General features: G+C 43.7%; 1 protein-coding gene across 1 annotated transcript in view; it reads right to left on the reverse strand.

The window, feature by feature from the left end:
• Window positions 1-12,604, reverse strand: part of MTHFD1L (methylenetetrahydrofolate dehydrogenase (NADP+ dependent) 1 like) — a 182,811-nt gene that overhangs the window by 123,041 nt on the left and 47,166 nt on the right. Inside the window, exons 12-16 of the mRNA XM_032407667.1 lie at window positions 9,392-9,528; window positions 7,871-7,917; window positions 3,077-3,184; window positions 2,137-2,211; window positions 572-674 (exon numbers count right to left, since the gene is read on the reverse strand). Of these exons, the coding sequence (XP_032263558.1) occupies window positions 572-674; window positions 2,137-2,211; window positions 3,077-3,184; window positions 7,871-7,917; window positions 9,392-9,528 (470 nt within the window). The remainder of the gene's footprint in view (window positions 1-571; window positions 675-2,136; window positions 2,212-3,076; window positions 3,185-7,870; window positions 7,918-9,391; window positions 9,529-12,604) is intronic.

Here is a 12,604-nt window from a genome sequence, read left to right on the forward strand (position 1 = left end):
CCGGACAAGTTTTGTGGTGGCCCTTGTGCCCCACACAGGATCTTATCAACACACTGGGGGCTTCTGAGCAAAGAGGTGACAGAACAACATCTCTACGTTATAAACCTACTGAAGTGGGAGATGGCAGTGCTCACAAGAACTTCTATTACAAGGTAACTGCAATCCATCCGGCATCTGATAAAAAAGGTTCTGGAAGCGGGCAGAAAGGAGGAAAGCGAGTGGGCAGGTCTGAGGAGAACAGACAGAAGGGTCAGGAACCCCGACCACCTCCTAACCCGCCCGAGACACTCTGAGCATCGTCACGCGCTCCTGGCCACAGAGGAGAAAACTAAGTCATCTTCCTTGGACGCGTGTCAGGGCGAGTGAATGGGACAGAGCCAGGCGGGGCAGCTGGGGCAAGATGGGGAGTGACGTTGCCTCCCCAGCAGGAGGCGAGGCTGAGGGGAGAGCAGGGCTTGAAGCCCACGGCGGGATTCCGGATCCCCGGCTGGGAGCTCGAGGGGAAGAAATGAAACCGGGTGCTTGGGAAAGTGAGGAATAAATGTCATCCCGACCCGCAGCCAGCACGCACCTCTCTGCCACGTGATGGTGGAGGGGTCGATGTCGAGACGGGCGAATTTACCCATTTCCTCTTCCGTCAGTGCGTTTGGATCTGTCTTATTTATTCCCAGTTTCTAACGATGAGGAGGGGAAAAAATGTGAGGAAGAGAAAGCAAAATGTAACCCAAATTATCCCTCTTATTTTATTTCTTCCATGATTGGAAAGTCTTTTTAAAACTACACTGAACTAAAAACCAAACCAAACCAAAAACAAAACAAAACAAAACACCAAAACTACACTGAACTTTGAGTAAATTGTAGATTAGGCCAATTCCTAAACAGATGCCCAAATATCCCCGAAATGGAGGACATGGATATTTGCAATATACCCTAAAATGACATGAAAATGAGGCATGGTTGGTAGGACACAGAGACTCTCGGGACTGTGCTACGTGGTCACACGTGCTCTACTCAGAAGGGACATCGACTGCTGTCCACATAATTGATGTTCCAGCTCATTAGCTCTTCTTTCAAATATAAATACCAATAACTCAGGCCAAGTTGATACCTATTTTTTTTTTTAAAACAAGTTATCTCTAATTCACTGTGGGGAAAAAAAAAAAGGATTAAAACTCTCAGTGCATCTCTTTCTGTAAAGGAAACATTCTAAGAAAGTTCATAATGAAGTGTAAGAAAGTAACCTGAAAATACAAATGCCAACAGAAACGATGTATGTTGTGACTGCTGAGTTTGGTATATTGTACAGTATTCTCAAACAAACCAAACGTGGTTCAGGAAGAAGCGGGGGGGGGGGGGGGTTTTGTTTTGTTTTGTTTTTTTTGACAGAGAGAGAGATAGCGAGAGCAGGAACACAAGCAGGGGGAGTGGGAGAGGGAGAAGCAGGCTTCCTGCCCAGCAGGGAGCCCGATGTGGGACTCGATCCCAGGACCCTGGGATCATGACCTGAGCTGAAGGCAGACGCTTAACGACTGAGCCACCCAGGCGCCCAGGGGGGTGAGTTTTTAAAACCAATTATCACTCATCAGTGGCTGCTGCTTATTATACCATTAAAGTTAGTTTTTAGTCTCTGAAAAGAGCAAGGGGGGAGTCAATGTGATAAGTAGGACAGCAACGAACAGAACTAGGAAATGATAATATGGGTGAGAATCAAGACTGCTTCTACTAGTACAACCTTTGCATCTTCCTGCAATAAAACCTCACAGAGATACATTTTCAGAGGCTAGATCTTACCTCCTAGAAATCAAAGAAAATTCATGAAAGAGAAGAACTCTCGGAAATTTGATTTGTCCGTTGACTAGGGTACTCTAGATCTGCAAGCAGTCCTCTCAGTTTATAGTTGAAGGAACTAGGACCTCTAAAGGGGAACTAATTTGTCCACCTGCTCTTTGGCATAGCCAGGTCTGAGGCTTTGGGTTCTCTTCTCTCTGTTACACTGTTCTGTCTCTAGAGTGTAACTCCCCAAAGAGTGTCTGAAAACCCAAATCAAATCACGTTCAAAACTGCTGGCTTTGATCATTTTTCTGATTTGTCTCTAGGATTATTTTCTTGTTGAAGAGCCACTAACTGCAAACTTACTTTCAGCCGAGCAAGCTGAATGCTTGAAAACTCTCGGACACCATTCACTGAAGGAACAAGTCGATTATACAGCGCCTAAAAACACAAAACAAAAATAAAACACCACATAAGCTTAAGAGCCAACTATGAACTTGGATAATTCACAGGATATGACAAAGTTCATTACATTTATAACCAAACTGTTTAGATTAGAGACCCTATTAAAATTCTTGGCTAATATAAGCAATGCAGCCTTAAGTTCTATCGTTTTTAATAAATCTGACTAGATCTGAAATAAGGAACATTGCAAAAGACTTTGCATAAATATAAATATTTCTTTATCTACATAGCCTCACAACCATCAAATTAATATTTATCTGTCTTTGGCTTCCAAAACTCACAAGGGATTACTTTCATTGGAGCAAGTCAGGACCCTTGTAAATAGGCCAGAAAGTCCCACTTTTATCCATGTCCTATGTCTATGAGGAATTAGCACCTGTACTCTATCCCCATCAGGTGTGTGTTTACATCAGCTGCATGCACCTGAAGCCCAACAAGGGGGTCTAATCTCTTTCACAGCACATCTAGAATGGCTACATTACAGGCTTAAAAAGGTATCTTTCCAATCCCCTTAGTACAGAGCAGAGATTGGACCTTTGGACAGAATGAAGAGAACTGGCCTACCAACTGCCTTTAAAACTGAAGTCCTGTCTCAAAGAATATTTGCCTTAAAACGCACAACATAATTCACCCAACAATGTGGCAGGGGTCATAAACTCATTTGAGAATCCGACCAAAAGTATGGATCTTCTCCCCAAGAAATAAGGACATAGAGAGTTCACAAAATGTTTAATACAATTTCAGGCAGTTTACAGACTCTAAAGCTTTCCCATGAACTTCTTAAGAATCCAGAAATCCCAGGATAAGATGCCCAGAAGGGCCAACAAGGAAACTTCCTCACCTTATCGGTTTGAGTGTTTTCATGCAGAATCCTTGTGTCAAGAGCGGCGGCCAGGAGGTTATTGGCAGCAGTGATGGCGTGGATGTCCCCGGTCAAGTGAAGGTTGAACTATAAATGACATGAAAACATCTTTCTACTTGTCTCCGACAAGCACGGCAGTAATTCCAGAGACTTTCTGAACAAATAAACTATTGCACTAATTACACATACCCTTATAATGAGCTAAGTCCACAAAACAGCCTAAATAAAAAAATCAATGTCAGAGTTTTCCACTTGACACCAGAGAACTCTTAAGCGGACTGGCTCACCACAGATTCTTTCGTCTTTCGTTCTTGGGTTAAGGGTGAGACGTTCTGATGGCCTTAATGATCCTCATATAAAGTATGTTGTGGCCCTTGTTTTCATGCATTGTTTTTATGATTTAGAAAATAGTGTCATATCAGATATACTTTAAAATGAGGCAGGGAATAAAACAAACAGTAACAGTAGAATAATATAAAATATGACAGAAAGTCTGAGAAGTAAAAAACATGTATCACCCTCGAGACTCTATTCTGTTATTTTCCTTCCAATCTTATGTGCATGCATGTTAATTATTTGTAGACTCAGAATACTTATAATACATTTGGTAACTTTTTGTTTAAGAACTTATTACGTATTATTACGTATTTTAATGTAATAATCTTGTTTATATGTAGTTACAGTTCAGAGGGTCTGTATAATAGAGTAGATGTACCAAAAGTTTTCAGTCTCCTATGTCCAGACATTTAACTTGCTACCAAATTTTCACCTTTGCAAAGAAGGCTACAATTACAAAGAATACATGCAAATAATATTTTTAAATTAGTTGCTAATAAGCCATGTATTTCCAGCAGTGTGGTTAAAAGATCTTGATAATACCACCAAAATTGCTTTTTGAAAGAATTGAAGTACCACCCCCAAAACACCAGCTGATCAGTTAAAACCTCATTTTATAAAATAAAGTATATCATCAGTAGAAAATATGAAAAATTACATATGTATATTTTATAAAATTTGTCATTTTTTTTAAAGATTTTATTTATTTATTTGACTGAGAGAGACAAAGCAAGAGAAGGAACACAAGCAGGGGGAGTGGGAGAGGGAGAAGCAGGCTTCCCGCTGAGCAGGGAGCCCAATGTGGGGCTCGATCCCAGGACCCTAGGATCATGACCTGAGCCGAAGGCAGATGCTTAACGACTGAACCACCCAGGAGCCCCTAAAATTTGTCATTTTTAATATCAAGATCATAACACCATAACAGTTTACACCTTGGCTTTTTTTTTTTTTTTCTTAAGTAGGTTCCACACCTAGTGCGAGCCCAAGACAGGGCTCGAACTCACAACCATGAGATCAAGACCTGAGCTGAGATCAAGAGTCAGTCACTCAACAGACTGAGCCACCCAGGTGCCCTTACACCTTAACTTTTATACTTAGTGTTAATATTACTAGCATTTTTACATCATTAAATAGTCTTCAAAATATACTTAATATGATATCCTATTATTAGACATTTAAGATTGTCTCCCCGTTTTTTTTTTAATGCTACAAGCTGTGTGAAAATAGCTTAAAATTAAATCTTTGCACACACAGCCAGTTTTTGCTTAGGATAAACTAAGAATGGATTTATTTGGGCCAGAAGGTATGATACTGTTTTTAAGGCACTTGATACATATTTTTACTTGCCCTCCAGGAGAGCTTTACCAACATCTGCTTCCCAGCAGTGTATAAAAGTGTATTTCAATCTCTCGCTGCTAAAATTTATTATTAATTATTATTATTATTATTATTAAAAAAATCCAACTCTGTCAATTTGGTAAGTCAAATACCTGGTAGAAGTTTTAATGTAGATTAATTTGATTATTAGTGAAAATAAACAATCATTGGCTAGTTAATATTTCTTTTCTGATGTTTCTATTGAATCCTTCCCTCATGTTACAACTGGCTTGTTTTTCTTTCCTGCCACCTATTTGATATCCACTGGGGTGTCCACTGGCCCCAAACAGGCTTCTCTTCTTCTTCTGACCACAACCCCTTTGCCCCTGCATCTCCAGCCACATGGCCATTACCACCCCCATCCTCCATTTCTTAAACAACTGAGCCACCCAGGCATCCTAAAGATTTTGGTTTTTTATTTTTTATTTGAGGGAGAGAGAGTGAGAGAGCCTGAGAGGGGGAAGGGTCAGAGGGAGAAGCAGACTCCCTGCTGACCCCATCCTCCATTTCTGGTGCTTTTTTTTTTTAGTAGGCTCCATGACCAGTGTGGAGCCAATGGGGGGCTTGAACTCATGACCCTGAGATCAAGACCTGAGCCAAGATCAAGAGTGGTACAATGAGCTGACTAAGCCACCCAGCCGCGCTGCCCCCCATCCTCCAATTCAATAAATGGAGTTGCTCAGCCCACTATCTTGGATGTCCTCCCCCTTTCTAACTCCCCACATCTAATTCTGCAAACCCAGCAAACATGTCTTACATCACTACCATCCTTTCTCTGTCCTCAATGCCGCACCACCATCTTCCCCCTGGGCCTCCTTACTAGACTCCTAGCATCTGCTCTGGACTCCTAGCAGTCTATTCTCTGCACAGAAGCCAGCCCTCTTCTTATAAAACTCAGGTTATATCAATATTATTACTCTGTCAAGATCCCTTCCATGGCGGACCATGATATTCAAATAATACCCAGGCTCTTGGCCATGAACTTCGTAGCCTGAAAAGAGCTGGTCCCCGTCCATTTCTATAGCTCACTCCCTCCAGCCCTGCTGGCCCACGGACACGTGCTGGTGGCCTCTTGTTCCCTGAGGAGACCAAACCCCTTCCTGCCTCAGTGCTGACCCCCGAGCAGGTGCCTCTGCCTGGGATACTCCCCCCCATTCTGCACAACCCTGGCTCCTTCTCACCCTTCAAGTCTCAGTATTTTCACCTTCAATTCCTCAACCCATCTGGAATTTATTCAAACATTTCCCCATGATTATTTATTAAGGTTCTTTTGGTACACATTGTCTATTCATGCAGTCGGTCAACAAATGTGGTCTGAGTGCCGGGCATTGTGCTCAGAACTGGGGATGGAGAGATGAAGAAGATACGGGAGGTCTTGGAACTCAAGGAACAAACTGCCTGATTGTTTCTGGCTTATTTAATGATCATAAGGCAGTTGCAACTATCATATGCCTCAAGTTTGCCCCAAGTCTGAGCCATGCGGCTGATGCCATATGACAGCAGGACACCAATGCCCTTTGAATATCTGCGCAGAAATTCTCGAGCCATTCCCCTGGGCATGTTCCTTGTACTCCATATCCCCAACCTGGCCTCCTGGCTCTGGGTCTTCCTGGCTTGTGAATATTACTCACCCCCTTTCAGATGGGAGGCTCGGGGCTATCTTTTCGGCAATGCCCCGCACTATTCTTTCTCACCCCACCCCTAATACTTGAAAAGTGTCCAGATTTTCCCTGTAGCTTCCCTGACACTCAGGCCTTCATAGGTAAACACCTTTCCTATTCATTCAACGAAACCAACAAACATTTCCTAGTGAGCCTCTACTGTGCGCTGGGCGCTGGGCTGAGTGCTGGGTCTGTGGCCGCTAACTCACCATGGCCCACTGAACCGGATGAGAGCAACAGAATAGGAGGGGATCTGGGGGGTAGAACAAAACTTAGAGAAGGACAGGCTGGGGCAGGGAGGGCAGAACAGGAAGGGAAGAACGCTCCAAGCTTGGAATCAAGAGACAACAGGGCAGGAGTCAGCAGATAGTCTGACGAGGTGGGGAGAGGGAGGGTGGCTTGTGGGGACCTGAGACAGGAGGCTGGAGGGATAGGCTGGAGCAGCACATGAGGACCTGCCTCGCTATACTGCACAGACAGTGATGGAGTAACTACTGAAATACACTCAACAGGAAAGCAACCAGCTCAGACTTGGGTTTTGGGAAGATTTCTTGGGACCAGAACTAAGAGGCCAGTGCAGAGAGCAGAAGTGATGATAGATGGATAGATGGTCAGATGCAGGGGACAAGGGGGTGGTTTGCGGGAGTTGGAGTTCTTACAGAAATAAGAATGGACACCTTTGGCCCTTTTTGCCCATTTTTCTTAGGAACTATTTTATTTTGTTTTTTATAAAGATTTTTAAAAAATTTATTCCCTTGAGAGAGACAGAAAGACAGAGAGAGCACAAGCAGGGGGAGCAGCAGAGGGAGAGGGAGAAGCAGGCTCCCTGGTGAGCAGGGAGCCCAATGTGGGGCTCGATCCCAGGACCCTGGGATGATGACCTGAGCCGAAGGCAGACGCTTAACCATCTGAGCCACCCAGGCACCCCTCTTCAGAACTATTTTGGAGTCTCACTTTGCCCAAGGGAGGAGTCCAAGTCCTCCTGAATTGGGCAGTATAACTGATGACTGAGGAGGAGATACGTCTCCACTGTCTTACCCAGAAGCCTTGGAGTCACATGGGGTTTGGGATTCAGAATTTTTGGTAATTTAGAAACATAGTGTGATATACCTCTAATTTTTTAATAATACACCGAAGCAGGGTGTAGGTCCGCATCTATTAATCAAATCTGCAGCAAAATATATGAATATTTATACCAAATGCCATAGACGTAAATAGTTCGTAACAGTAAATGTCAGGTTTTGCCACTGTAAGTCATGCAAATGTTTTTGGTTTTCAGAGCCTTCAGGATTCTGGGACTGAGGATAAAGGACTGTGGGCCTGGGCTTATGGGGCCCAGAAAAAAGGTTCCAGGAAGGGAAAACAATGACACATGACATGTTTTTTGCTGAGCTCTTACCTCCTCCATGGGGATGACCTGGGCATATCCGCCACCCGCAGCGCCTCCTGAACAATAAGAGCAGGGACCATTGAAATCATTCATCAAGTACAGCGACACAGGATGAACGGGGTCCTAGGGACACAGCTCCCCAAACCCACCAGGAAGGCCTGCACCCCCAAGATGAAACAACAGGTAGTAAAAAACATTAACTGTCTTTCAAAGCAGAATAAAAGGGGAAAAAAGTCCCGACTTTGTCCAACTATGCAATGGAAGGACTTCAGTTTCTTGGTTTAAAAAAAAAAAAAAAGGTAAAAATAATACAGCAAATGTCATTACGGCAAACATGAGATTATTTTATTCATTTATTCTCAGATCTATGCAGCTCCGTGTTATCTAAATTGCACATGCTTGAAGTACCAAAAAACCTTCTTCAAAAAGATCCATCTGGTGAACTCAGACTAACACATTATAAAATTCAGTCAATTGATTTTAGATAATAGTATGTAAGGTTTGGTATGCTGACTATTGCTCAAAATAGTTCAGTTACTACATTAAAAAGATTGCGCTTTCTTTAAACAAGAGTGATACCTTCCGCATCCTGTCATTTTTACAGTGTGCCATGTTTTTTATATGCTCTCTCATTTGGTCCTCACAGCCCAGTAAGCCAGATACTATAAACCATTTTGCGCGATCACAGATGTGGCTCAGAGAGGTGACAACTGGCTAATGGCCACACAGCGGTAAACGACACAGCCACGATTTAAACCACAGCCTTCTTGCTCCGAGTTTAGTGCTCATCCCGCCGCATAATGTATGACATCCTATGAGTTATCAGTATTTAATGAGCTAGGGCTTATTAACAGCTGTGACAGTAACATAAATATTATCCTGTTAAAAACCACAAAGTGCCAAGGACAAATAGTAATCGCAGCAATAAATGCTATTGTAATGTGAGCTGAAGGACGACCTCACGATAAATCAGCGGAGGAGTCCTGAGTGTGAGATGCCGGATGTGGGCCCAGCACAGCCGGCAGAAATACCACCACATCTCTGGCCATGGCCAGTCAGTTTCCAGAGCTCGGCAGGCCTGACAGCAGCTTTGACAGGATGAGCCCTCAGGCCCAACTGAAAGGCTCTTTAACTGTTTGGAGGGAAGGCCTTTCTCTGTGGCAGGGATGATAAAATACCAATATGAATGGCAGAATTGCAAAATGGCTTGGCAAAGAAGGTCCTGATGAGCTCGAAGGCTTCTGCCCCAGGCTGGAGTGGTGAGCACGGGCCCAGCGACTGCTCCAGGGAACCAGGGAAATGGGCTTCCTGCGGGGCTCGGCTGAACCCATGCACTGCAGCCCCGTCTGCGGGGGGAACACCTTGGGGTGACCACCATGTACTGAGTGTGTGTGGGGGGTGCCCATGGGGATGAAATGTACCAGTTCCTCCGACAAGTTTTAACTCCCTATCTGTTGATAATGTTCTTTCACAACCTTTCTGTGCCCCAAATTTTGCTCTGAAAAATGTACCAGTTGTTAAATCACATACCTTTAACTCCAAAAGTTGGTCCTTGAGAAGGCTGCCTGAGACAGGCAAAGGAGTTGATGTTCAGGTGTGCAGTCATTGCTTGTACGAGCCCAACTGTCACGGTGCTTTTCCCTTCCCCAAGAGGGGTGGGTGTGATCCTGGTTTGGGGAGGGGGAAAAGTGAATTTCATAATATTTCCTGAACAACCTATGCAAAATCAACCTAAGGTACCAGAACCAAATCAGAGGATACTGGAAGAGAACACATCATCCCAAAGTTCACTTAAGTGTTTCAATTTTCATGGACCTTTATAGTCTACCCACATGACACAGGCCATGCTTACGCTAAAGCCAAGATACAGACACACCTTCAGCAAGAGACCAAAAAAGAAAAGTTATTCAGCAGTGATAACATTCTCAGCTGCAAGAAATGGCATAGAATTATCCATCAAATGGTTTAAATAATCAAGACAATGTTGTGTCTCATTCTCTCTTCTAGGGCCATTTACTGGGAGCACAATGTGGGTACCAGGCCTACTCAGTGATCCATGGCCAGATTCTCAGGATTGGAAGGCATCCCGTCGTCCCCACTCTTCCATCTCCTTCTAGATATTAGTGTTCAGGGCTTGTCTTTGCCATGTTCCAACACAGTGATGGAGGCTCATTACCTCTAGGGTAGCCCATTCATTTCCAGATAGTTTTTACAGTTAGAGAGTTTTTTTGTCCTAAAGAAGAGACGTCTGCATTCCAGCAGCTCCTATCCCCTGGAGTCAGATACTCAACTCCATTCCTTCTCATCCAACAGCCCCTCAAATATTGGGAAAGAATTCGCCCCACACCCCTCAGCACACTAAGGAGAGCAGAACTGCTCTGGAGGAGCTTGGTGACCACAACACCCTACAAAACCAAACATCACACCACAGTTACACCATCACAGCCAACAAGTAAGAGGACAAGCGTGTGTTATATTCCCAAGTCAGGACCCCTAAAACTGTTCCTTGGCATACTCTAACCAGTGTTCCAAGATTTAAAAACTGTCCTTGTGGCTTACAACTTGGTCTCAGTGAGTTAGGTGGCGCGAGTCAGGTTGTCCAGGATGCTCCATCACAACAAAACTGATAATCAGAGTTTTTTTGACCTACGAAACCTAGTGATGTGACCACAATGAACTAACGTCCTTAGATATATCATCCCGTCCCCAACGACCTCAGACCCACCATGGCAATACAATCAATTCTTCTTTTATTAAACATTTATTAAGTACTACTATGTGCCAGGCCACTAGATCCAGGGGATGCAAGTCCAAGTTGGACTCCATCACTGCCCTCCCAGAGCTTACAGCTGATGGGAGATATGGACAGATCCACTGGCAATTAAAATGAAAGTGATAAACACATAGGACAGAAATTTGGCAATGAGACTGTGTTACGAGAGCACGTGGCAGGAGGATCTGATGAGATCTGGAGCATTAGGGAAGTCTTCAGAGAGAAAGTAACACCGAAGCTGAGACCTGGCAAATGAATAAACGTTAGCCAGATAAAATTGAGGGTAGGTTTGGGGTAGTTAGTATGTGAGGCTCTGTGCTTTACACTTATTGGGTTCTTTTTTATCCTCATCTGATTGATGAGGAAACTGAGGAATGAGAAGGTTCAGTAACTCGCCCGGGGCCGCACAACAGTAAACAGTATAGGTGGACATCAAAACCAGGCAAGCCGCCGGACTTCCCCAGGTCACTTCTATGGAAACAAGAAATTCCAGGTTACTTCTATGGATAGAAACTGTTTAACTGCTGTTAACCACTAATTAGCAATTTAAAGCATGGCAACAGGAAAGATCCCTCAGTGAGAGTAAACACAGTACAAAGAGGGGTAAGGACAGAACTGTCCAGAACATGTTCTCTTAAGGAATGGTCAGAAGAAAGCAAAAGGAAACTCAGAAGGAGCAGAAGAGAGAAACCTTGAGGGTGAGGCAGGGGTGTGACAGGGGAGTCTCTGAAGGGAACCCCGGAAGTACGCACAGAATCACGTGACGCAGAGACGCCTGAGGCCAGGTGAGGGCCCGGCAGCCATCACTGCGAGGAGGGACAAGGCTGGTGGTAGGGAGCTGGGGCGCCAACCCGAACTCGCTTGGTGAAGTAAACCTCGAAACTCCTCAAGCCACACGGCACTTGGTCATCATGAAGTCAGTTACAAGTGAGTGTTTACACTTTGAGTAAACTTTCAATTTTCTTAGTACAACAGGAAAAAAAGCAGTTGGTCAGCCACAGACATCAGAATCTTATGATAGCCTGAAAAAAAGTGTGGTATCAAAGACAGGGTAGATTAAGTACCGTACTGACCATTTACTGTCTGCAAAGGAATAGGTGGTTTGCTTCAGTGTGTCACATGAAGAATTACATTTTCATTCCCAAGGATGTGCTAACATAGCTGCTGGAGACCGCCCAAAGCAGACACACCCAGAAGTGACCTCCTCAAAACTTCGGCTAACCATCCAATTCTTAATTAGAAACACAGGACCGCTTAGCTTCCTGCCAACTAATACAATTCAGAAAATCAAAAAAGCAGGAAGTATTTATTGGGAGCAATAAAAGGAGAGCTACAATAAAAATTTTATTTTACCTCATTCCTACACTTGATTGCAGACTTGGGTTTATTAATTGTTGTCCCACTATCCTTAACTCTGACTCCAAATTATCAAGTTGGTTCAGAAAACAATGAGCACCATGTTAACCTAATTTCTTTTTTCTATAAGAGCTTAGAGTTTATGGAGTGGGAACTGTGGTTTTTGTTCATTCTCTTCCTCAACATCTCCCTGCAGCTTTATCTGCTCCTCTCTATATCCCACAGCATTTATTGTGTATTTATTATGTAAATGTTCTGAGGGTATCATGACGAGCTTCCTGACACGGATGTCCTGCCTACCAGCCCACAAGCTTGCTGAGGGGAAGGACTATGCCTATTCTCATTGCATTTCTGTCACCTGTCCAGGCACATGTGAGCAAAAAACGCTTGACAAAGCAATGATGTCTTTTCTAAGACAAATACGTTTACTGTCGACTACAGTCACAATGTACTGAAGTACTCTGTGACAGTTTAGACACATACTAAAAGAAGTTCACCATTTACTCCAAGGTCAAAGAGATTGCTTATGCAGATTATAGTGTTTTGTAAAACTGCATGGTTCTCAAAATCTAGACTCGAGAACAGTATTATTATCATGAGCCATGGGTCTAACC

The sequence above is a fragment of the Phoca vitulina genome, unplaced genomic scaffold (genome assembly GCF_004348235.1).
Source record: "Phoca vitulina isolate PV1807 unplaced genomic scaffold, GSC_HSeal_1.0 scaffold9, whole genome shotgun sequence".
NCBI classification, from domain to species: Eukaryota; Metazoa; Chordata; class Mammalia; order Carnivora; family Phocidae; genus Phoca; species Phoca vitulina.